At 40.9% G+C, this 24366-nt stretch overlaps 9 protein-coding genes across 9 annotated transcripts; 3 read left to right on the top strand and 6 right to left on the bottom strand.

The window, feature by feature from the left end:
* Nucleotides 1-755: 755 nt before the first annotated feature.
* On the bottom strand, nucleotides 756-1916 carry BDB00DRAFT_830962 (microtubial binding protein). The gene is made up of 5 exons (XM_053124081.1): nucleotides 1707-1916; nucleotides 1598-1617; nucleotides 1293-1503; nucleotides 1146-1203; nucleotides 756-1005 (listed from the first exon to the last, which is right to left on the bottom strand). Exons 1-5 carry the CDS (start codon nucleotides 1738-1740, stop codon nucleotides 978-980), a joined length of 351 nt encoding a protein of 116 aa, XP_052978130.1. The 5' UTR covers nucleotides 1741-1916; the 3' UTR covers nucleotides 756-977.
* A 735-nt stretch (nucleotides 1917-2651) lies between these two features.
* BDB00DRAFT_830961 (tryptophan synthase beta subunit-like PLP-dependent enzyme) lies at nucleotides 2652-4871 on the top strand. The gene is made up of 7 exons (XM_053124080.1): nucleotides 2652-2901; nucleotides 3006-3083; nucleotides 3168-3595; nucleotides 3665-3733; nucleotides 3823-4185; nucleotides 4258-4552; nucleotides 4655-4871. The coding sequence occupies exons 1-7, from the start codon at nucleotides 2808-2810 to the stop codon at nucleotides 4771-4773; spliced, it is 1446 nt and encodes a 481-aa protein (XP_052978129.1). The 5' UTR covers nucleotides 2652-2807; the 3' UTR covers nucleotides 4774-4871.
* On the bottom strand, nucleotides 4872-5633 carry BDB00DRAFT_830957 (uncharacterized protein). The gene has a single exon (XM_053124079.1). The coding sequence runs from the start codon at nucleotides 5564-5566 to the stop codon at nucleotides 4892-4894; it is 675 nt and encodes a 224-aa protein (XP_052978128.1). The 5' UTR covers nucleotides 5567-5633; the 3' UTR covers nucleotides 4872-4891.
* A 1-nt stretch (nucleotide 5634) lies between these two features.
* Nucleotides 5635-8415, bottom strand: BDB00DRAFT_830954 (transmembrane amino acid transporter protein-domain-containing protein). The gene is made up of 6 exons (XM_053124078.1): nucleotides 7995-8415; nucleotides 7638-7889; nucleotides 7079-7387; nucleotides 6758-6917; nucleotides 6339-6580; nucleotides 5635-6110 (listed from the first exon to the last, which is right to left on the bottom strand). The coding sequence occupies exons 1-6, from the start codon at nucleotides 8226-8228 to the stop codon at nucleotides 5925-5927; spliced, it is 1383 nt and encodes a 460-aa protein (XP_052978127.1). The 5' UTR covers nucleotides 8229-8415; the 3' UTR covers nucleotides 5635-5924.
* Nucleotides 8416-11488: 3073 nt separating this feature from the next.
* BDB00DRAFT_830944 (uncharacterized protein) lies at nucleotides 11489-12000 on the bottom strand (the record flags this gene model as incomplete). Its single annotated transcript, XM_053124077.1, has 2 exons — nucleotides 11770-12000; nucleotides 11489-11647 (listed from the first exon to the last, which is right to left on the bottom strand). Exons 1-2 carry the CDS (start codon nucleotides 11892-11894, stop codon nucleotides 11491-11493), a joined length of 282 nt encoding a protein of 93 aa, XP_052978126.1. The 5' UTR covers nucleotides 11895-12000.
* A 361-nt stretch (nucleotides 12001-12361) lies between these two features.
* On the top strand, nucleotides 12362-17786 carry BDB00DRAFT_830940 (periplasmic binding protein-like I). Its single transcript, XM_053124076.1, has 17 exons — nucleotides 12362-13065; nucleotides 13190-13283; nucleotides 13387-13634; nucleotides 13752-13838; nucleotides 13918-14011; nucleotides 14117-14253; nucleotides 14321-14387; nucleotides 14474-14567; nucleotides 14667-14784; nucleotides 14916-14939; nucleotides 15048-15063; nucleotides 15240-15385; nucleotides 15481-15775; nucleotides 15894-15905; nucleotides 15998-16336; nucleotides 16470-16920; nucleotides 16992-17786. The coding sequence occupies exons 1-17, from the start codon at nucleotides 12786-12788 to the stop codon at nucleotides 17733-17735; spliced, it is 3246 nt and encodes a 1081-aa protein (XP_052978125.1). The 5' UTR covers nucleotides 12362-12785; the 3' UTR covers nucleotides 17736-17786.
* Nucleotides 17787-18235: 449 nt separating this feature from the next.
* BDB00DRAFT_766280 (GPI mannosyltransferase 2) lies at nucleotides 18236-19890 on the top strand (the record flags this gene model as incomplete). Its single annotated transcript, XM_053119582.1, has 6 exons — nucleotides 18236-18509; nucleotides 18586-18691; nucleotides 18783-19050; nucleotides 19116-19279; nucleotides 19362-19513; nucleotides 19598-19890. The coding sequence occupies 6 exons, from the start codon at nucleotides 18236-18238 to the stop codon at nucleotides 19888-19890; spliced, it is 1257 nt and encodes a 418-aa protein (XP_052978124.1).
* A 446-nt stretch (nucleotides 19891-20336) lies between these two features.
* On the bottom strand, nucleotides 20337-21346 carry BDB00DRAFT_467870 (uncharacterized protein). Its single transcript, XM_053117487.1, has 3 exons — nucleotides 20823-21346; nucleotides 20581-20699; nucleotides 20337-20513 (listed from the first exon to the last, which is right to left on the bottom strand). Exons 1-3 carry the CDS (start codon nucleotides 21149-21151, stop codon nucleotides 20374-20376), a joined length of 588 nt encoding a protein of 195 aa, XP_052978123.1. The 5' UTR covers nucleotides 21152-21346; the 3' UTR covers nucleotides 20337-20373.
* A 55-nt stretch (nucleotides 21347-21401) lies between these two features.
* Nucleotides 21402-23158, bottom strand: BDB00DRAFT_830934 (PIN domain-like protein). Its single transcript, XM_053124075.1, has 6 exons — nucleotides 22936-23158; nucleotides 22741-22843; nucleotides 22560-22623; nucleotides 21870-22470; nucleotides 21636-21774; nucleotides 21402-21560 (listed from the first exon to the last, which is right to left on the bottom strand). The coding sequence occupies exons 1-6, from the start codon at nucleotides 23121-23123 to the stop codon at nucleotides 21513-21515; spliced, it is 1143 nt and encodes a 380-aa protein (XP_052978122.1). The 5' UTR covers nucleotides 23124-23158; the 3' UTR covers nucleotides 21402-21512.
* Between the last annotated feature and the right edge of the window lie 1208 nt (nucleotides 23159-24366).

Here is a 24366-nt window from a genome sequence, read left to right as displayed (position 1 = left end):
GACTTCCTAAAATGATGACTTTTTATTAAGTTACCTAATGTATGAAGTTGGCTCCATATACCACTGATTGTATTCTTGTTAATGTTCACGTTAGATGATGTGAATAAAAACGATGCATTGTTTTATCTCCCAATCCTTGCTGAAAGTCAATGCGTTTCAGCGTATCATTGAGCCTTAAGTTTTACCTACTGTATTACCAGCTGTAACAGGATCAAGGCACGGCTATTATTTAGATAGAGTGGTCTGTTAAAAGCCGGCTTGGGCGTACTTTGTGAGCAAAAGTGTTCGAACACGACAGCTGGATATACTAAACCACCACGTTATGCCCTGAAATAAAATCAAGAGATCATATAAAGATCCAGAAAACCTATTTAATGTATTTGTCAGGCAAGCAAACATTATATCATCTTGCAAAAGTCATCCGCAATAACTGCATCATACGCCATTGATATAATATCAGTACCCATTAAGAAGTTTCTAATTTCAGATTGAAGATTTGTCGGCAGAACAACTACGTCATTGACCTCTCACGCAAGCACTCAACACCCTTGGTTGCGCTCAATTGAACATCATTGACAGCTTGCGGTTAGACAGAACAAAAAGACGATACCCCACCACTTGCGCATCCATATTACTATCACCGCAAGTAGATAAGCCGTTATCCCATATACTGGATTCTTTATACGGCCAAGCCAACGTACTACAACACTCGCACCATCACTTCACCATCATTCATAACGAGAGTAAAAATATGCATCATTGGTAAGATATAGTAAGTTTCACTTTATACAATGACCAAATAATCCTACGTTCCTGAAGCATTAACATCAACAATCTATTGCATCATCTTCTTGCTACTGACAACGTGGAATAGTTGGCCCTTCTCGGTGCGTGCGTCAATCAAATCGTGCTTAGGTGTTTGTATATGAGAAAGATGGGATATTTAAGAAAAGAAAAAAAAGAGTTGCGTTTCTCGCTTAACCGAAGGTGTTCTCGCCAGAGTATCTATTGATATACGTTGTTGTCAAATGTGTGAGTTCTTTTATTACTAATCCTCTCCCATCCGTACATCCTTCCTTCCCAAACTTTCAACAGCAACACAACAACCCCGGGATCTGGGGATCACCAAGAGAAGATATACATACGTAATATACAGAAAACCATCGTCGTCTTTGTGTTCGTCATAAATTGCGCTCATCAGTGCTGTTTGAAAGAGATCCGATTAATAATAATGCTCCGAAAGGATTATAACGATGACGATAATGTTGGAAGCCAAGAGCTTCTTCTTTTACCTGCAGTGGGAGGCAATATCTCGTTGACAAAAATGAAAATGGCCTTCTCAGGACTTAGCTTGATACGCTTTCGGATGACATATACGAACTGACCCACGGTCAAGTCGGCTGGTACAAGGTACTTTTTCTTGTCAATCGTAGGAATATCGCTCTTTTCGACCTTTTCGCATATGACGGGAATCCGGTCTGGATACTTTTCACGAATACGCTCCTATCATTATACAGATAGCATAAAGTCTGAGTCCTTTTTCCTTCTTTAGGTTGGCCTGAATAAGCCAAGTAAAGGAGCTTGTTTATATTCTTACTGCTTCTGCCTTGCGTTTGTCTAATTGTGAAAAAGGTGTTAAAATGACAGAGTATAACGGAAGACGAGAGAAAGGAAGACAAGAAAGAAGACAAAATGAGTAAATGTACCGAAAGGATGCTCGTCTTGGAATTTGGAACGCATGTGTAATGTTTAGCTTGTTACTGTGGCAGTAGTTTTAAAGGTTGGGCTGTTAAGAAGAAAAAAACAGGGAAGGAAAGAAAGTTGGTGAAGAAAAGAAAGAGAGTATCATGCAGCATAGGAGCATGATCGCTATTTCTGTTGCACCTGACTGGCGTAAGCCAGTGAGTACGTGGGTGGTTGGGTGGGATGAGATGCTGCGCCCGTGACCATCCATCGCCCCTTTTGCGTAGCATGTGAGGCACCATGCGGATATATTTTTCATTTCTCTGGCTTATTTTCCTTTTTGCATAACCGCAGCAAAGAACAATGGCTCGAAATAATTAGAAACATAGTACTGATGCATCACACAAAAAAGATCGCTGCTGTAGCAACGTAACTCATTAATAGGATGACAGCAGTAATGTGGGGTTCTCTCATACGCTATGTTGTGTGTTGCGGCCGTCGTTGCGCAGTCAGTCAAGCAGTAACAATAACTGTGGGAAAAAAAACTTCCATCCACGATTTAATTGCCATTGCTTCGTCAATTATCGTCGCTTGATTGAGCTGATATGTGACATAATGCTCGAGCAACTACATTGTGCTGTATGATATGTTGTTAAAGAACCGAATGAATGGCAATGGAGAAATTTCTGACAGAAATACAACATGTAGCAAACTTGTTTATCTATTTCTAGCCCATATTTACAAGAGTTACTTTCTATATATAAGATAGTGCAAAATAAACAACATGGCCCTACTATCAATTGTGGCAGCATCAACCAAGACAGTACTGTAATGGTTAACAGGAGCTTGGTTGGGTGCTCGAGACTGGCTGCATGATTCAGTTGAATAATCGCTTTTCTCTGCTGCAAGCTATAGAAATAGCATTGCACCTCTCTTGCATTGAGTCTTAAAAGTGCAGCAGCGTGATGGACTCGTTAAAGTAAACTGTCCTGCCTTGATTGATCCACATTGTTGACTGCAGTAAGTATCAGTTGGACCGGAGTCTGGTTTACTGCATTGAAATGACGAAAGAGAAAAAATCACCAGCTACCTATTCCAAGCCTTGAAACAGAGCAGCACGTAAAATGCCACTTGAACGTCAACCTCCACCTATTGCCAATGAAATTGCTGATGGCATTGGTTTGACTCCAATGGTCAGACTCGCTCATCCAAACAAAGGTGAAGTTATGTCTTTTGCTCCCCATGCTCACAGGAAAAACTTTGCACTCTTGTGGCTCTATACTTATGATAACGCGTTTTCATTACTCGATACCACCGTATAGTTCAATTGCTTGGAAAACTGGAGTTGGCGAATCCCACCGGCAGCGTTAAGGATCGCATCGCCAAGCATTTACTCGAAGGTATAGACGACACATATATTTTTCTGCGCTTTTTTTTGTTGTACGATTATTATCTACACTAACACCCACATACGTATAACACAGCGTACGGTGACAAGCAAACATTGATTATTCCCACTTCGGGTAACCTGGGCTTGGCTATTGCTAGTCTTGCCGCGAAAAAACGAAAGCAACAACATAAACGTGTATTGACGATTGTGCCAGAACGTACTTCCAACGATCGTATTCAGATGCTTAAAGCGCTAGGCGCAGAAATCATCCGATCACCCAATGAAGCGCGTCCCGATGCTCCCGAAAGTCCATATGCTCTGGCAGCCAAATTGGCAGAACAGTTGCCTAACGCGATTGTCTTGGACGAAACCAAGGTGACCAAAAACTGCTATGAGGATTTGGCAGAAGAAATCCTGCAGCAAACCAAGTTGGAGTTTGACTTTTTGTTTGTCGGTGCGGAATCGGGTGCTACTGTCTCAGGTCTCGCTAAAGTGTTGAAGGCCAAGATGCCAAATATCAAGGTATGGAAGAGGAAGGTCTACTTTACTACAAGTTGTACTCTTGGCTTTCTAAGTAATAATTTTTACTAGATCATGGGCGTTGAACCAGCTAATTCGGTGCTTGCTAGCACGGATAATAAGCATCAGCATCATTTCTTGGTATGTGAGCAAGCATATATTTTATACATACACCAAACAGCAGGAGAGAGGAAGCTGTTATACCGGGGCTCTAAAGAGAAAACATATAGGACTGGAGAATCGAAGATATAGGCAACAACTTTGTCCCACAATCACTAGATAGAGGTGCTGTCGATACATGGTTCAAGGTATCTGACCGGGACGCATTTTCTGCTGCACGTCGATTGATCCGTAACGAAGGCATCATGTGTGGTCCTTCATCTGGCGCAGTAGTTGCTGCAGCAATACAACATGCCAACACAATGGAGCAAAACCCAACCACGCACGAGTACAGAAGCGTAGTCATCTTGAACGACAGTGCAAAGAACTACACCTCAACATTGCTCAATGACGAGTGGTTGTTGGAAAACAACTTGGCCGACGATATCATTGCTCAAGAACTAGAGTTCTTGTCTACGGATCGGTACCGCGCAGTAAGTTCAAATATGTGTATGTTCCATATCTGAAAGATTAATCACAATGCGATGGTTTTATTCTTTACTTAGGCCAGTGTGGAAGATTTGCAGCTACCTGCTGCGGTCACTATCCCTCCTACTGCAACCGCCTCTTATGCGCTTGACGTGATGCTCGAACGCGAATTCTCACAGCTTCCTGTTATTCGAACAGATAACAAAAAACTGGTTGGTTACGTATCATTAGCATCGCTTCAGGAATGTTTCGAGCACGGGACGATCCAGCCAAACACTGCTGTGGAACTGTGCATGTTTTCATTTAAAAAGAAGGGTAGTAGTACTAGCAAGTACCAAATTATTACACCCGATACCAGCTTGGCTGATCTCGGTAAGTCATTGTTCTTTTTTTCCGCAGTTAATCTTCCTGTATTAATCAGCTTTCACTCATATCCATCCCGTCCTTCTCTCCCAATTTTCTTCTCTTCCTTAGCCAAATTCTTTGATAAGAATTCATTCGCAGTTGTAACGGATATCAATCGAAAATGGTGTCTTGGTGTAGCCACCAAGTATGATTTAATTAGCTTTTTGAATCGTCGACAATTCATGTAATTTTTTTCTTTATTCTTTATTTACATACATCTAAGCAAAAGTTTATCATCTCTCTACATATTGAACCAACAACGAACAAAAAAAAAAGAAGTACGCATTCTCTCTTTTCGGTATTGTATCATGATTTGATATTTTTCGTCAAGGTGGGAAGGATTTCTCGACGCCATTGATCTTTACACGCTTTTCCAGCACGCCCTACAGCCTTGGCGATTTTGTCCCAATGGAAAGTGGTCATGTCATCCAACTGTTTCTCTCGAACAATGGCCCGGAACAATGTCAACCGCTCGGGATCCTGCCATCGTGGCTTCTTCTTTTGCCAGGATTTAACTTGACGACGGCGGCTGTTGTTGTTGTTGCTGCTGCTGCCACTGTTGCTGGTGCTGTTTTGCGCAGGGTCTACTGGACACTTGTTGGACGATTCAGCGGTAGTTGCACTAATGGTTGTGCTGAGACTGGTTGTGCTCGAGCCAGCCGTGGTGGCAGTATTGAGAGTCACAGAGGAACAAGAGAGCGGCAAATAAGAAGAAAATGCGGAAACCCCAGAATCTGTTGAGGGAGTAGAAGACGAGCTAAGCTGGAGTAGAGCCTCGACGGCATCTGCTTCGTCTTCTGGAATTGGATCCAGAGCTCGTTGGTATTGATTTAGAGATCGACAGTGTGGCTCGCTTAACGAAGCTGAGTGATAATAACTATCAAAGGTGGATTGGAGGCTGATAGTTGAATCGCAGGCTTGTTGAAGGAGGTACGGGTACGAATGATACTGCTGCTGCTCTTGATGGTCGTTGCAGTTCATTTTTCTTAGCTTTGTCGGAATGAAACAGGTAGGAAGAAAGGAAATATAAGCGAGCCAAGTGTGTTAAGGGTAAAGACGCTTCGTTTCGAATCAAGTCTTTATATAGTAGTTCACATCTTCATTGTCAGATTGTCACAGGAACAACAAATCAACAATTTTGGTATAAAATTAGTTGGGGGTGGGGGTTGGATGCGACTTGTGTGATGGAGTAAAATAAGATGAGAGGGATAGGGAAAAGGGGCTGGCAGGATAGTTCCAAGAACAAAATATAAAAAAAAAACAATGAAAAGGTTTCTCTATGTACTAGTAGTATAACATTATGCTGTATATACTACGTAGAGTGATCATCAAATGTGACTCAAAGTAACTTAAAGATATTGTACGATAAACAGACAGTCATGACCGTGAATCCAAAGGTTGCCAATACGAGCGAGGAGATCTTTGCAAAAGTCCAGCGCTCATGTTCATGTAGCTTGAAGTAAAACAAGCCGGGAAGAATAAAAGATACCGCCGTAGAACCCGTGGAGCCCACGAATGCCAGAACCTATAAATATAACATGCCCAAGATGCAATGAATAAAAAGAACCAAGTTTTTTGTCGGTTCCCTGTTCTTTTAGAGGGACCACGCGAGTTATAATAGCAAGAACAACAAGGACGACCAAGCATGTTAAAAAGAGCGATCATTTGTACATCGATAATAATGGAACATTCTTTTTTTCCTTTTGTCGTCGTTGTTGTTGGTGCTGATGATGATGATGATGTATACACGTACCAGGTCAAGCTCGGATACAGTGATGGCTAGAATGTAGGTACCAATTAATAAGGCTGTGGTCATGGCAAAATGCTTGATTGTTGATGGTGGATCTGGGAACGGCGACTTGTCTTTACTGGGATCAAACAGCATCAAGATCTTGTCCACCGACCCACGACATGGATGAATCTGGAGTGGGTAGCCAAACAAGACGCAAATAACGATGGCTAGACGGCCTCCTGCAACGAACCAGGTAGCAGGGTCTACATGATTAATGTAGAGAGAACACACGAGAAGGAAAGAAAGAAATGAGCAAATTAAGCATAGTACCAAAGTGCAATAAAGGAGAAGAAGAGAAGACGGAGGAGCAAGGATATAATATGCATGTATCATCAACATTATGCTACCATGTACATCAGTCTGCAGATAATGAACCTTACATTCTAAAATGATGTTTCCTCTAGAGTGCCTGCCGAAGCTGAGATAACCGAGGATAGCAATCAGTTCATAAAATACACCGGCAGTAATAATCGAAGATAAGATTACTTTGACCATCGACCGTCGGCTGTTGTTCTTGAGCTCATTATGTACACTAAATAGCTGAATAGAAGTCATTCCATTAAGGCCAATACGCGCATATTGCTCTTTCTTTCCCTGATCCTTTCCCGTGCCAAAATGCACATCATACACAATCCAGCCATTGATGCATACTGCCTAATAGTATGTAGGTACACGCTTCAGATAGGCCTACCAGCACTTACGTTCTGATGGCATGTAAAGCCAAAGATAAAGACCGGCAGTTTGCCAAAGATACTGCTTGTCAGATGGATCAGCTCAATATCCTCGGGCGGTGGTTTTGGGAAATCAGGGGAGAGAAAGTAATAGTAGATTACGATGGCACACAGATAGACAACTGCCAAAATGGCCAATGCACTAATGTGACGAAACGAATCCAACGTACGCTTGAATGACAAAGGAACCAATAGACCAAACATGACGGCTGTGATCCACAGCTTGCGATCCAGCAAGATAGAATCTTTGGCAACGGAACTGTCAAATGATATCACCACCTAGGACCAATTGGAAATAAAAACAAACATTTGTAAATATTTAGCTGGGCTGTCAATAGGCCTGGGAAAAAGGCAGTGTTCGGTTCCCCTGCTCTTTTTGCCACGTTGCACATTCAAGGTCCCCCACCCAACCTCCCCCGCATTCATTCTTTCATTCATTCGTCCGTTCTTTGGCTTGGCTCGGCTATTAATACCACAAAAACATCCACACCCCCCACATATGACTTTCAAAAAAGGCAAAGATTCTCACCTGTGGCATGACATCCCCAATAATGATGAGATAGCTCACTGCAACACCAAAACACTTGATTGCGATAGCGGTATCAAACCATACAGCTGCACCCGGGTAGGTCAGCTGCGAGACTGCAAAGAAAGAAGCACGTCGTCCTTCAACACTGCTTGCGCTTTCGGATAGGAAGTAGAGACCTGCACCCGATGCAATGCCGGATATTAATGTTAAGACCATTCCTGGCAATAGTCCTACCGTGGCCACCGCAGCAGGCTTTTTTATGTGCGTACAATGATGTACCAATTGATAAGTATGAGGTTAGCATGTATCCACACTACTCGTAGCAAAACGCCAGCATGTAGCACTTGCTTAGCTTACCATTGCCAGCATGCCAGTGCCCAGAATGGTGTTTAGAAGATTAAAGATTCCGCTAAATGGCGAAGCCTTTGCAATTTGCTCATCCGTAATGGCGCTTGAGGGTTGTTCATCGGTGGTTGTGTATGAGGTGACGGTAGATCGCGAAAGCAGTGGTCGGTTTTCATCTAAGCTAGGACCAAAGGAGGATATGACGGACGAAGCAGGTGTATCAAGATCGACGTATTTGGTCCCCATTCTTTTTTATTACTCTAAAGTTACTAGTCTTTCTTCAATTTCTTAGATAAGGACAATAAGGTGCAATAAGAGAGAGAGAGAGAGAAAGAAAAAGAGATAGATTGGGGGAAGAAAGGTGCAGACAAGAATGGGAGCGATATGAATTAAATACTTTGTAGGTAGAAAATATGTTTTCAGCAAATAGTTGCTTGAATCTTCGTCATCCGGAAGAGTAATCCGTTATCAGCTAGTCTATGATTGGTGCATTGTCTTCCGGACGCAGTTGACGGAAAGGGGGAGTGCAGAACAGGAGATATAGCGGGCGGGCTGACCCTTGAATTCGTAGTAGAGTCGGTCCACCTGATTTCAGCACACATGCAGCGAGCTGTTATCTATTACTTTTATTACCGGAGCGCAATTAATAATACAGGTTCGTGCATGTCGCTGTGCGATGCGAAAACAAAACGTGGAGGTGGGGTTTACAGTACAACAACAAACAACGACAACGTATCTCTTAGTGGTGATCATTATGTCACACAAAATAAAATTCAGCTTTCACACGAATTCTTACAGAATTTAATCAACAGGTGGTGTCATTTTCATTGGATCTTCAATTTTATCCACGGTCGCATGATGATGGTTTTCAAATTTGCATATCCAAGAATCCAAATATGACTAGGAAGGTTAAAGGATCGAAATGTCGAGTAGGTGTTTTGTTTATTAAGCCATGTTACTTGTATAAGTGTTGCTGCAGGCAGAAGCAACAGCAGCGCCAGCAGAGGACAGCTTGCAGCTTAAAACCACAGCTTTACTTTACACAAAAAGTTTCACTACATGAGGTACGGTGTGGCATTTGTTCTCGACCTAATATACTTCTTACTGGTCCGTATGAAAATGGACAAGATTATGCACGTGTTTTTGAGATCCTTTCTGTAAAAGCAAAAAACAGCTGCATCCCACGTCAGTGTAGTATTAAACAACCATCATCTCATCGATATGAGCTGGCAATAAGATTACCATCGCTGCAACTGCTACATGATGTTATTTACAAACTGGTGTCGTTTCTAGAGCAATTTACAGGACTTAACCGCCAATTTCAGTCATCACTCGCACCGATTATTAGCTAAAACGTTTTGTATATTAGGCATTGAAGGGGTAGGCGCTAAGCACGTGATACGCAGACAGGTATGATAAGCCACTTGATGATGCACAGACGGGCTCGATAATGTACGCGCTAACTTGATACTTTGATAATTGATAATTTGATCAGCTTTCTGATTTGTGAAGCTATTATAGTAACTAGCATTTTGCTAAGCCTTTATACTGGATTGAATAAACTAATCACTTATCGACCCATGAGAAGGATACAACTAGCAAGTTATCGCTTCGTGGTCAATGTATTTAATTCCTCGTTGGCATGTGTTGCGGAGTTTCTTCATTCGTCAGAGCATTCGTAGAGAGAGACATGGATCAGACACAAGCATACTACTGTATTACATAAGCTTTTTCCATTATCTAATGAGTCGATGAGCAATATGTGTCTCTCGTACCCAGAATTCCACTGGATCGTAGTTTCACGCCTAGAAGATCATGAAACGAACGAGCATAGAAACAGTTCGCCCGATGGAGCATCTGATGATGTGCTGAATATCAGCAATGAATAGCTTTGGTTAAGTTGTTCAAGTAGCAAATACATACCTGTTTGTCTGATTTTTGAGGCACGATCATCAATCTACGTCGCCTCGTCGAAGTCATACATCGAATAAAGTACGCGTGCTCGTTACCACAGCTGCGCGAAATTTGAATTATTTTTTGGAAGATTAATTCGTATCCATTAACTGCAACATCCGTTTTTGTAGCTACTATTGTGTGACCTTTCTTTTAGTGATTGACTGTATATCATGCAACATTGAACGATCAAAGGCAGCAGCGTACTTAACTATTTTTTTTTGGTGGCTAGTTATACCAAAAGTTTGCTCACAAAAGTTACCAAGCGAGGCAAGGCCATTTTGGTTGCAATAACATCTAATCCTTAATCTTGGGAACTCTATGCTCCTGATATATATCATGTACATAATATCATAGCGGTATGACTTAGAATATGTGAAGGTATTCATGAACTAGATATGCCAAGTATTGTGAAGAAGCTGAAATATCAATGTAGGATGTTCACTTTCAATAAGACGTATCACATCCAAGTGCATCAGATTTTGGCACTATCCAGACTCAAAAAAACGTACACAGACGTTGTATGAGAAAGAACGACAGCCACATCATTCGGACAATCATATGTTGTAGCTAAGACGATGCTTTTTTTACTCATAACGGTTTAACAGTAATAGCGATGAAAGACCACCATTAGTATACTTCTTCCCCTCAGTTATAAGAAAGTACTGCGCGTTGTTGATGTGCTTTTCGTGCAAAGCTGCAAATCGTGGCTTACCTTTTAACCGTAGATGTGACTTACATTGTGAAGCGGTACTAATATTAGACATGCTTAAGTGACGTTCGCGGATTGACACAGACTAGAATTTGTTGATACAATATGTAATTATTGCATCGGGAGGAATGGGATCTATGAGATCGCTATTGTATGACAGAAAAATATGGAATGAAAAGTCGACGGAAAAAAACATCGGTAATGGAGATGAGTTTGGTATTTAGACGAGGTCACTAATATTATGGTAGAGTGCACCCCAATGATAGAGCCATTATAGATTCGAAAGTAAAGTTTCGTATCACATCAGACGCATTAATATACGGATAATTAGCTCAAAAAATATACTTGTCCTCATACATTTTCTTTTCATTGATTGCTTTAAGCTCTTCACTCACTATGCGCCAACTGCTGTCCATAAACATAGTTGCAGCAAGTCATCATTGTATCATTGGTAACTTTATGTGTAATAGAAGTGACTTTCGTACGCCTTTCAGTATATTGTTGATGAGTTATTCTCTTCGTTAACGAGTCATAATAAGTGATAGTACTGACAATAGCTAAGTTTGCTAGTTTGTAAATTGGGGATCTTTCTGCAAAGAACTAGTATTGTGAGTGACGATGATATGATAGACTCCACGAATGTTAAGTGCCGCGGCCCCATATTAACATGATACACAAAGGGCTCATACATGGCAATATCAATGCTGTGCTATTTTTGGATCCAAACATTAAAAGAGAATTTGGCAGTAATCTTTACATTAAGAAGCAGAATACTAAAATAACTGCAACTGTGGTAAAAATATATACATCCGCGATTGCTCATTAGATTATTTGAGTAGCAGTCTAATTTTTTTGTAAAACTGATAATGCATGTTGAAGTTTGTTATAAACAACTTCTCCGAAAGCTCGGACAGTATGTCGATCATCACCAACGAACTTAAACTGCCGAACAAAAAAAGAAAAGAAGAATGCGCTACATAAAGGTGTCTTTATACAGCAGGTACTATATTTCTCGCTCCATGTCAATTACCACTTTGAACAACATGCCACATATAAAAGAATGATTCTTGACGTGTCTCAGGTGACAAAAAACAAAGAACGAGCTGCTAAAAAAAGGTTCAGTGATTGTGTAGAGTTATTACATTCTGTCTGATGATTTGCCCTCTGCTGTGTGTTTTTCTGACACCAGGAATAAAAGCAAGAGCGGAGGACAACAGCAGTGGCCGAAGTTCTACAGCAGAGGACATGACGAAGAAACGAAAGAAACAACCATTGCATGCATGCTGATAGTAAAGTATAATGCGCGGACAAATGTGTCTCAGGGGATGAGCCCAAATAAGAAAAAAAGAAAATATTCCACGTTTTCAGCAGCGATCTGCCTATTGCGTTTGATAATTGCCACTCAGCTTTAGTTCTGCGTTTGTGGTTATCGTTGTACTACGCTGAACCTTTCACTAGGTCGTGCAACGATGAAAGTAAAAAAAGACCTCTCAAAGAAAGAGGGGCGTGGTTAGTTATCTTTAAAAAGTTTGTAAAATGGGTACTTAGTGGTCTCTTTTTTCCAATCGCGAGGCAAAAAGTAGATAATGAAGGTGTCGAAAGGTCTTTTTGAACATGTAATAAAAGCTCATGCATGAACAGATAGCAGAAGGAAAGGATTTCCTCTCACCTGAAAGAGTAAAAGCAACATGGCATCCAAAGAGTTTGGAGCTAGACCATGTAGCAAACCAAAGGGACAGTAGCCCAACCAAAGAAGCACATTCATTTTCCACCCTTTGGGCGTTACATAGAAAGATATCTCAATGCAGCAACCCGCCCACGTCGCGGACCCTGTGCATCGCGTAACCCCCAAAGAAAAACTCCGGGATGTGACAAAATTTATAGCGTGGCAACTCCGTTCATGTAAGCGTCTGTTGAACCCGTTTCGAGTATAGCGTCAGACAAAACTTGATCTTTCTTCTCCTTCTTCCCTTCCCTTGTCTACCTATTCCAGTGCTTTAGAATTTCTCCCTTCTTCTGCTGTTTTAACCCATTCTTTCCTTACCTTCACACACCCATATACCGATCAACATCACCATCACATCTCTATTTGTGGTTTTACGCTCTTTCTTGGATCCTCTTCCCTCAAACGACACATAATGGAATGGGGCCGACGTCCAAAGGAACTGTTTATTTCATTACAACAGTTTCTGTTTATCTTCCTAGTTGGCGCTCTTTTATTTGTTGGCGACCATGACGACCACCTTGCCTACGCACAGACATCAAACTCTTCAATACCCACATATACTATAGGCGTAATATTTCCAGATCCATCTCAAGTACGCCAAGATGACCCAACACTAAACGATATGATTGTTGCGAGCAATGCAGCAATCGATATGGTTGCTACGAATATTGTGCGGAGTGATATGTTGTCAGGTACACTATAGATGCCGCAACTACTACGTACACAGCATAGACGAACCTAGAAAAAAACAAAACATTACAAGTCACCAACACTTACCATCCTTTTTCGTCTCTGCCTTCGATATTCATCTGAAAGACGTGAACGTTGAATTTGTACGCTATATTTCGGATGCTGACAATGTCGGACAAACAGCTTGGACGACGGTTGATACGGTAAATGCAGGCGTCAAGTACGTTGTAAAAGATTAACAAACCGAATAATTGCAGCCGCGAATTTTATGCTTTGGAGTCATTAAATTACAAAGATGAATTATTTTTACGAAACACTTGCAGTGCTGTCATTGGTGATATGATATCGACCATGACCGAAACAGAAGCTGGTATTACAGGCGTCCAAAGAATCCCACAATGCTCTTGTGCATCAGCATCGCTCGCGCTCTCCGACAAAGAAGCGTACCCATACTTTTTTCGGACAGTCGGCAACGTAGTACTCTTTGGAAGCTCGCTAGTAGACTGGGTACAGCATATGGGGTGGAAAACATTTGCATTAATATACACAAACGACAATGTGGGTCAGCAAGGTAAACAGACACGTTTCTCTCATCACATACACACAACGACTTTATATCATCCAAGAAAATGAAAAAAAAGTTACTAGGATTGCCAAAATCTGAAATGATTTGTGTAATCTTCGTTAGTATTAAAAGCCATGGTACAAAAAGCTGAAACTCATGGCATCGAGGCTATGACACAAGTTCCTTTGTATGACATGACACGCGTTGGAGGTAAAATGTAACCTTGTCAGCGGTAAATCTTACCATTTTCGATACTAACATCTATATTGCGCTGCTTTGTTGTACATAGAATCTCTTGAAAAGCTCGCTACGTCGGGTGCCCGTATTGTTATTTTCGCAGATTCAACAACTACAGATCAGCTAACAGTGCTTCGAACAGCACAGTATGCTTTGCATTTTCATTTTCAAAAAAAATAAATGTTGTGCAGAAAGAGAGTGGAAAAGGGTCTTTGGATACTCATCATTGACCATGCATTACTTTCTCATAGATCAATGGGGCTTTTATCCGAAGGATGGGTGTGGATGCTAACAAACGACATGTCACCTGCTATACGCGATATGGTATCGTCCCCTGAAGAACTAGCTACATACGATGGCCTCATGTTTATTAGCGGTTTATGGAACTGTAAGTAGTAATAACGCAGGGTTAGCTACACTGTACTTACAAACATATAATACACAACCAAAAACAGTAACGGGAATCCCTGCATACGACGCAATGCAACAAGCTTGGCAAGAACTACCTATTCCGGACAATTTGTATGTTAATTCTTTGTTTTTTGAAGTCCAATGCTTCACGTATACTTGCTTTCACTGACAGGAGACGAAAATAAATCATGTTGTAGCACCACTCCTGATTCATGGAAAACTGCGGGGTTAGCGTATAATGCACCTAACGCTTATGCTTGTGCGGAGCTTTTAGCATTAGGTTTAAACAAGGTAACTATACTTCAACACTAACTACGTTTTATGAATTTATGCTCACTAGCACTTTTTTCTCTACAAGTTGATTTAACTAATTCTTATGACCATTTTTAGGCTCTCGATACTTATACAGGAGGTCGTCAAAAGGGATTATCGGATTTAAGTGCTGGCACTTTTAATTCGTCCATTATGACACCTACATTCTATAACCTGGATTACACAGGCCCTGCGGGTAAGGATACAAACACATAAAGTAACAGGAGCATCAGCGGATAGAGGGTATACCATATACACACGAGCGGTGGCATAGTTACACAGGTTTTTGAAATAACTCCAAACTTTTTTCTTTTGTTCCTTTTGTAGGCCATATGGATTTCACAGATACTGGTATGTAATATGTGACAAAAAAGTGCTTCTTAACGTATACTTTTCTCTTGCATTCTCATCTATAATTTTATGTCGTAACATGTAAAAATTGGATCCAATGTTTTAAAGGTGATCTTGCCACTGGGTAGGTTGCATTTCCCGATCTAAAATGAACATGCACCACGTGCCACATCATCCTCTTGTTCTTCCCTGTTCTAGCCTTATTGCATGTCGCACGAAGTGCTGCGTTGTTCTATGTACACAATACACGACACACAGCCGATCAAAATTTTCTCACCGACCCCTTTTATATTAACACAGATACTTTGGTCTACAATACATGGTCGACGGTCAAGTTGTCACCTATGCAACGCTAAAAGATGGTTATTTTGAGTTTATGGACAACACCACAATCATCTATCTTGGACATACTACTACACATCCAGTGGACATAGTAGCGAAATATGGTAAGAAAATGAAAACAGCAACAGCTTCATTTCGAAGATAAGCTTTTTTTAAAGCCAACTAGAAGAAGATTACTCATCTATTTGATAAAATTAAGCTCTCAATCCCACGAGTGACAATGCAGGCGGTATTATCATCATGGCCATCAGTGCCCTTGGTCTTTTATGTTGTATCGTCATGATGATATTGATCATCTTGTTCCGGGACCTTAAATCCATTACCGTATCCAGCCCTACATTCTGCTGCCTTCAACTCATCGGACTTATGATGGGATACATTGGTGCCACACTGTATATTGACAAGCCCAACGCAGCAACATGTATATCCCGTAAATTCCTTATTACAGGTGCATTTGTGCTTGTTATCGGTAGTATTATTGCGAAAAATTACAGGTAAGGATACTATTTCCCTTTTCCACTTGCTCTTTCAAGGTATGCATTATGCTCATTATAACTGCTGAATTCGAAAATCGACGATATAACTGTATGTGTTTGGCCATGAAATATACAGAATCTATCGCATGTAAGTACAAAAACAAAAGAATTTTGCATCAAATAGCACTTTTATTACGCTTTCAAACCATGATCCTCTAATGACATCTACACTGTCAACAGATTTCAGAACGTGTTTACAGTACGAACCTCCCGACTCAAATCGTTCTATTTAATGCGGATTGTGGCTATTTTTGGGGCAATTGCATTTATTCCATTTATTGTATGGCACGCAGTGTACCCCGTGCAAGTTGTGGATTTGACGATTGGTACCAGTATGAGTTACTGCTGGTTATGTGTATACCCGGGTGCGAAAGGTGATTGGATCCATTTAAACGCTGCCGAACTTGTTGCTCTTATTTGGTGTGCCATCCTCATATTGTGTGCTGCGCTGCTCGCTTGGAAGACGCGCAATGTTCGCGGTAAATGGGCCGAAGCAAATCAAATCGCCTATGTCAGCTAGTAAGTTAGGAGAAAAAAGAATAATAGATTCAGCAAATGGAGTATAGATCTGATACAAGTATAGTAAAAATGACATTTATACTAATCAAGTTTTTTCCCTAATTACTCGCTTTAACTCATGTAACAACAACAGCAACACTATCCTTGCAGCATGTCTTGCAACACCCAGTTTTTTCATGCCCGACGAAAACTTTTTGACAGCAATCTATCTCAAATTATCGGCGCTTTTGCTTGGTGCGACGTTTACACTCGTTGTTATATTCACTCCCAAACTCGTGATTATTATCCAGTTCTTGGTCGCCAAATACCGCGACAAATTTCGATTCTTTAGTCGACGCTATCGAAAAAACGGCAATGGCAGCGGAGAGGAGTCCTTGTCAGCACCTGCACATTTTGAAGACACGTCAGATTCTAGTCATGGCGGAAGCGACAATTTGGCAGCCAGGAATCTGCTTGACTTTAGTGTGCAAGCACATGAAGGTGTTTTGCCTGTGAAAAAAGTCGGCCGGTTCAATTACATGACGATCTGGGAACTCAAACGCGTAGTTGTTGTACCATTGAAACGGTTTTTCGTCCTTATGAACGTGAGTATACATCTTCCTGCTTGTAATGGTAGAACATTTGATTGTCCTAACTTTTTTATTGTTGCATATAGAAAACGAGTACAAAAGCTGAAGTGCATCATTATTTGGCCTGCGAAGCTCTCTCAACAGCTGTTGATCGGTATCTGTTTCGAGTTTTGACCGAAGATAATGTCATCTTCATGTTCCAGGTCTACGACCAAGTAGCACTTGATCGGTGGATTAGTTGGTTCGCCGGCCCTGTAGATAGTGGTAATAGCGCTACCAATAAGAATGAAAACAACAATGGAACGGAATCCCAAGCACCCATAAATACAACGACATACGAGACGACACGATCACCAAGCACGTACTACCAACAGGAACCATTACAAAACTCTGAACTCCCCACACATAATCAGGTGGTTGATCCACTTGCAACGTTCGGCGCAGTACGGGCCACTATTTCCATGAATGCATCTAGCATCACCAGTGCATGTTCAGCAACACCTAGAGCCACTACTCACACGGATAATACGTCAAGCGCGATTTCTCCCAGACGTCGATCGTCTCATCATTACTATCCTGAAGACGATAACTTATCAGCAATGTACTATCACAACGGACCTTCTGTACAAGATGACATTGTTAATGACAGCAGTGACATGTTACTCCGCGACCATCACCAAGGCGATTTAGGAGATATGTGGACACCATCCAGTCAGTATTTCCCCTTATCACCCAGCTCTCGATTATCGTTTGATATAGCAATGGATATGCAACAGATCAATAATATTCAACAACAGCAGCAACAGCAACAGCAACGGAGAAATCATTAGCAGCCACCCTATCTCTAAATGATCTGTTTTTTTCAATTCTTATTTTGTGTACATTTCCTCTTTTTCCACTCTTTTTCATATACGTTATATACTTATCTACTCAATTTCCTATACATATTATACCTGTGTACGTAATCCTAATTATTGTTACTTTTTCACCACCTACAACGAATTTTTTTATACACATAAATTCTCAAGGGAATAAAATGCCACTGTAAATAGCGTTTTGCTCACTATCTAATATGTATCGTTCCTGCTTTATTGATAGTATTACTCCTTTTCTTGGAAGCTGAGACCTTTTAATTGTCTCTTAAAACAAGAAACTGTCTCACCTTGGTGGCATGTATGGTATGACTATGAACAGTTAAATGGGGGCAATATAGTTCACATAGAGAGACAAGTGGCTCGTGTTTTATTGGCTGGTGATATATACCTTTTTCGTGTTCCTCCCTGCTAGCACAAATTCAAGGTTGTTCGTTGTTCACTACATTTTTTGGGTTATGAAAACGCTGAAGCATGTTTATGCATTCGCCATCGCAACACGTTTAACAACGATCGGCATTGCCATTCTGTCTTATTTGGTGACGGGAACCTATGATTCTTCTGCCGACATTCAACTCGGGTCTTCATCCTTGATCCAACGTTGCATCAATGTCTTCTTGCGATGGGATGCTCTTTACTTTGTGCATATTGCGCGCCATGGCTATGTGTTTGAGCAAGAACACGCGTTTTTTCCAGGCTTACCTTTGGCAGCACGGTTCCTATCACAGACAGGTACGCCTCAATTGGTTATTGTATCAACTCGTTTCTTCTTTTGCGCATATAGAGATGTTAACAATATATAAATTAGTGTTATCACCTATTCAGACCTCCCTTGGTGAACAGCATACGATAGTATTGGCAGGCGCACTGATTGCCAACGTATCGTTTGTTCTGGCAGCAGGATCGCTCTTCAAGTAATGCACAAAAAGAGGGGAGGGGGAAGGATCACAATTAAATCATCATATAAACAAAAAATGCTAAAAAAAGTTGCATGAATTAATCAAGATTGACACGCTCGGTGTTTCCTGGACATCCAGTTCTGGCCACTGTATCGGCAATCGCCTTTTGCCTCTCGCCACCAGCCATGTTCATGTCTTCCGTATATACAGAGTCGCCATTTGCCTTGCTCAGTTTTACCGGAATGCTGTGGTACTCACAAGGTCGATATCTGGCTGCTTGCATCGTTTGGGGTTTGGCATCCTCGATCCGATCCAACGCAATGATCTATTCGGGTTTTTTCATCTATGACTTAGTCGTTCGTCGACTCGGAAAGGTTATTCTTTAATTCTTGCTCTCTTTTGCGAGAAGTTTAGTACTAATGACCTTCGAGAAATTTAGTGTTCCATGGTTACAGGTCTGATTCGTGCTGCTTTATACACAATGATAACATTGACTGGATATATTGCAGTCCAGTACAATGGTTATCAGCAATTTTGTCCTGGAAGACCATGGTGTGATCAAACCATCCCTATGCTCTACAGCTTCGTTCAAAAAGAATACTGGTAAAAATTGCTGAAGAAGGACATGCCTTGTTTGAATTGGTACAATGTACCTATCTTATTAAATTCTTGATTTGATCTATAGGAACAACGGCTTTCTTGCATACTATGAAGTGAAGCAAATTCCAAACTTTTTCCTTGCGCTTCCAATAATTTCATTGACAGTTGCTGGTATGTGGAGGTATGCTCAGTACGATTGGCTATGGTTCAGGTCATTGGGCTTCCGTTCATCAAAAGGTTTGGATACTTTTGTTCTTTTGTTTGGATTATGTCAAAATATGATCAAAGAGGGGGTCTTTAACAACTAAAGCTGTATTGCAGATACGGCAAAAGAACCTACGATGGGATATACAAGTCGTCGTGCGGCACCCTTTGTGTATTTGTGGGGCTTCTTGCTTCTTTATGCCACCACTTGTATGCATGTTCAAGTCATTATCCGGTTCTTTACGTCATTACCTCCGCTTTATTGGTTCACAGCACAATTATGGATGGACGGGTTTGCAAAATCGAGCAAATTAATGCAACGGAGGATCGCTAATGCCGTGCTTTCTTATTATGTGCTTTACGGTCTCGTTGGTATCATATTGTTTGCTGCATTCTTACCGCCAGCATAACAAATGAATTGTGGTTGTTCTTCTATATGACGAAATATGATTATCTAACTGCAGTGACGTTTATATCATATTCTGTAATATGAACTATAGTGGGCCAATATGACAAATAAACAAGAGAAATCAGAGGCAGAGAAATGCAACGAATATGAAGTGAATGTAGTATGTACAAAGATGGATGTGATATAGGAATAGGGAGTAATTAGTCGTCAGCTTCATCGCCAATATCTTGCATGACTTGCAGATAATAATCGTTGTTCACCCAATCAATTCCACTTTCCAGAATTATGCCCTATATATTATAATTAATGTGAGTTTTCAATCGAGTTGAAATGTACAATAACTAATTCTCCTCCATACCATGAGTACATTTCGTGCAATCTCTAATCGATGGCGGTAATCGCTAAGCCTAAATACACATCATGTTTTACTTAAGTATAAAAATATAAAGCCAAACATTATCTCGCTCAATTACGTGAATAGATTTTACCGTTCTGTATGATCAGTCACTTGTGAGGCAAGGATAGCACCTTCTTCTGATTGTTCCAGTTGTTCCATTTCCTGCATAGCTTGTTCTTTTAAATCGCGAAGAGTTTGCATTAACTCTCGGTTTTCTTGGTGACAATCTATAAATGTGTGTTTAGCGTTTCATATTGATCCTTTTACCATTGAGGAACTACACATTTATATTACCGATGATTTTCGCTTGCGTTAGCGCTAGTTCATTCTTTGCTTTGCGCAGCTGTTCGTACCCAGTCAGGAACAAACTTGTGAGTTCGTCGCGTTCATCAATCTTGACCTTAACAGCTCGGCTATCAATACATAAACCAGATTTCAAAGATTAAAAGATATCAGAAAAGCGAGCGAGTGACTGAATATGTCGCGTCTTGCTCCTATTTAGCGCGCAACTTGTGATCCTAAACTAAATCTCGTACCTGCGTTCAAATGAATCGTGATCGACCAAGCCGCGGTACAGTGATCTCAGCACATTATGGGAAGCGTCAACGGCATTCGTAAGACTGTCTTTGCTCAAATTAAACTGTGTCATGACGTCGAGCTTTTCGCGTAATTCATCAATGGTCTCCTTGTGCGATTCAATCGTGTTGTCTTCTTCGCTGGGCTTTAACGATAACATGGATTCAAGGTCTGGCGACGAATCCAACTTTTGTTCATATTGTTGAATTTGTCGCTTAAGCCAGTCGATTTCACGTTGAGAATCGAGAACTTGTTTCTCTTTTGGAGTCAAGAGCTGGTGGTTCTGCATTAGATGAGAGAATAGTAAAAGATTGGATTGGTTGCTTCAAAAGCGTTGTCGTTGTTGGTTCGTGTCGTTGATTGCCCCGCACGAGTTTCTTATCCAGCAAATAAGTTTTCAACTGCCACTATTAACAAACCATTTTAGCTGCCCCGTAATTTGGAAAAACTTTTAGTGAGATACGCTTTAGTATAAGTAAGAAACAATTGCTCCCAATGTTACTACATCAGTGAAACGCAGGAGCTTAAGTTTAATGATATGCATGCGAAAACATTTATTGAAAGGTAGTGTGAAAATAACAAGTTATGCACAGAAGATGTATTATGTTATCATTTTGTTGCTGTTACAGCGACAGGCTTTTGATAGTTATTTACTTGCGGGTTTTTCTCTTCTTATTATCGTTTCCTTTAGCTTTGCTCTATTTGCAAAAAATGAGATTAGCAACCGTAATACATACATAGATGACTGCTTTCATTATATAAAGAATCCTTACCTCTGTTTCTCGCTTGCCGGCTTTGGGCTTTGCTGGTGCTGATGTTGGCTTAGATTTGAAAAAGTCGCTCATTCGGCTCTGAGTTGCTGATTTTACATTCTTGGTTAACTTTTCGCAGGATTTACGGATTCTGTCCTCACTAAAAACATGGAGAAAGGGGGGAGATATGTCAGCTATCATCATTCCACTTCACTTGAAGGTGAAATCAACTTTCTTGCAGCTGCCCTTTGTTACCTGAATCCCTTCTCTTTAACCATAAAATCAACTACGCTCTCCACATCAGGCGCTTCCCACTTGAGCTCAATTGTCTTTGCCGGTCGTACGTCTGGTTTCAAGAACAATTCACGAGCATCCCCAAACTTCCAATCATCAGGCACATTTTCGCGCAATTTTTCGGGTAGATGCTCTAAGGCTTCCTCGATCGCCTTGTGCTCCTTGATCAACGAAAAGGCGCGCGAAGGGCCTACACCTTTGATACTATCGACATAATCACAGCCAAGCAGGATACACAGGTCGGTGAATTGCTTTGTATCCATATCCAATCCTTCTAACGTTTTGTCCAAGTGGATCTCATCAATGGGCATTTTGCGTTGTTCAGAAAAGGTCAAATGACGAAGTAGAGTAGGTGCGCCAAACGTCAATGTATCCATATCTTCAGATGCTGCAGCATAGACAAGTCCTTCCTTGGCCAGTTCGGCGCATTGTGCTTCGGCTTCGCAAGGAGCTTCGACGTATGGAATACCCATCAATTTCAATAACCGTTTGCATTCGTCGTTGTGCTCTTGTGTAACTCGGACAGTACGCTTGGTGTATCGAGCTACTTCTTCACTAGTACCTGGATAGATTTTGGAAAAAAAAATGTTGTTTGAGAATTCTCGTCGAGCATGTCTCAAAGGAGCGGGTTAGTCAATTTAATTAACATACCGACTTCATTGGCTTCTTCCAAGTTAGCCTGAGCTTCTTCTTTACGCGCTTTACGTTTTGCAAGCTATAAACACATGTATAGACCATGTTATTAGCTTATATATGTATATATAGCATTGCTGAAAATTATATTGATGCTGGTGACCAGTTGTTGGGTAGTAGATCATGTCTTCTTACTTACCTCGCCTGACTTCAAGGTTGGCGGTCGACCATCAAACACATATACAGGCTTGATACCGTTTTCTACCATTCGAACTGTTCGATAGAACATGCCCATGAGATGACTATAAGAGAAGTTGTATTATATTCTAAAAGTTTGCTTTTTTTTCAATCGAGCGTTTGATCAGATCCATAATTGATCTATACATTGTTTTACCTTGTTGTTTCGCCCGCGTCGTTGGTAAGCATTTGTCCGTCTTGTTGTCGTACAGCAATCATAAACTGGTAAATGCTCATGGACGCGTCAATGGCAACTTTACGACCAAAATAGCTTGCGATTTCATTACTCTTAATCGCGCTAGGTGCATGTTCTGAAATGAGTTTGGTGAGGCCGTGAATACCCATGATTTATGCTTGAGTAAAAAAGAAAAAAGGAAGAAAGAAAAATATCCAGAAATTCGCGTTTGGGGTTTTTCGTGTGCCGCTCTTCGTGAACGAATTTTCACGCGTTAACAAGTACAATAGTAATTTTATGCAAAGGAGCAGAGTTGAATAACTCTCAAGTGTATAACTTTTGAGTACGTATCGTCAGGTGCTGTATCCTGCCTTTTGTTTGTTGGCGTCAATCCATCAGTCGGACAATAATGGTCAACTATCGATATAAAGATACAACAACCTATTAGTAACGGCAAGGATCAGCGAAGTTTTCTTTTAATGGGCATAATAACTCAAAGCTGAAAAAGTTTACATACATAATAATACGAGTGACAACAAAATAAACGGAGAGCAAGTATGAGAGAGGCTCAGATATAGTTTGACATTGTTATTGATTCAATTGTATACGAAAAGTTTCATTGAAGTCATATATCTTAGCTACTTCTTTTCCATTTGGCTGTATTCTCTTGATAAATGCGTTTAATTCTTTGTTCGAAATGGTTCTAAACTCTCTCTTTATATAGGTCTGTCTTAATAACGGCCCGCTTTTACCTTCTTCAGTTAGGTTGGTCTTGTACCTAGTGAAAGGGAGCGAATACTGGATTGTTGCTTTCGGTGCTGTCTACCAGGTTTTATCATCGTACCAATGGCGCTTTTATGTTGGCTTGTGGGAATCCGCTGGCGGAGGAGCAAAACAGAAGAGGGAGCATCACTAACATGTTAGCAGGAGTATATGTAGCAGCAACAACATCAACACATACCATGTAATTTTAACCCGATGTTTGGCGGGAAAAATAGGAAGAACGGGTTGCTATTTGGCATGCGACCAGATTAGCATGGTAAGATAGATATTAAACAAGATGTCATTGTCGTGTCTACGTCCTCGTGGTCGCTAAGGAACATATCATACAGCACGTTATGAGATTGTTGTCGTCATAGTATTAGTAGTCAATCTGCTTGTTACTGCTGCCTATCAGCTGCAATAGTGTGAAGCAGTATCATGATATTAACTTTGTTCTTAACATGCAGCGTCTATCATTGGTTATATGTATACATATATATATATATCATCATCTTCATCTCCTGCAGAAATGTTATTCTTCTCGCCGCTGCTGAGCGATCAACAAGATTGGTGGTAATACAAGAATAGAAAATCTGACGTTGCTGTTGTTGCTGCTGATATGGTGGTACAAAAAGGCTTTCGGTGCCAGCA

The sequence above is a fragment of the Zychaea mexicana genome (assembly GCF_025766255.1).
Source record: "Zychaea mexicana strain RSA 1403 chromosome Unknown BDB00scaffold_53, whole genome shotgun sequence".
NCBI classification, from domain to species: domain Eukaryota; kingdom Fungi; phylum Mucoromycota; class Mucoromycetes; order Mucorales; family Lichtheimiaceae; genus Zychaea; species Zychaea mexicana.
The sequence above is the reverse complement of the archived record's forward strand: the minus strand, read 5'-3'. Positions and strand labels throughout refer to the sequence as shown.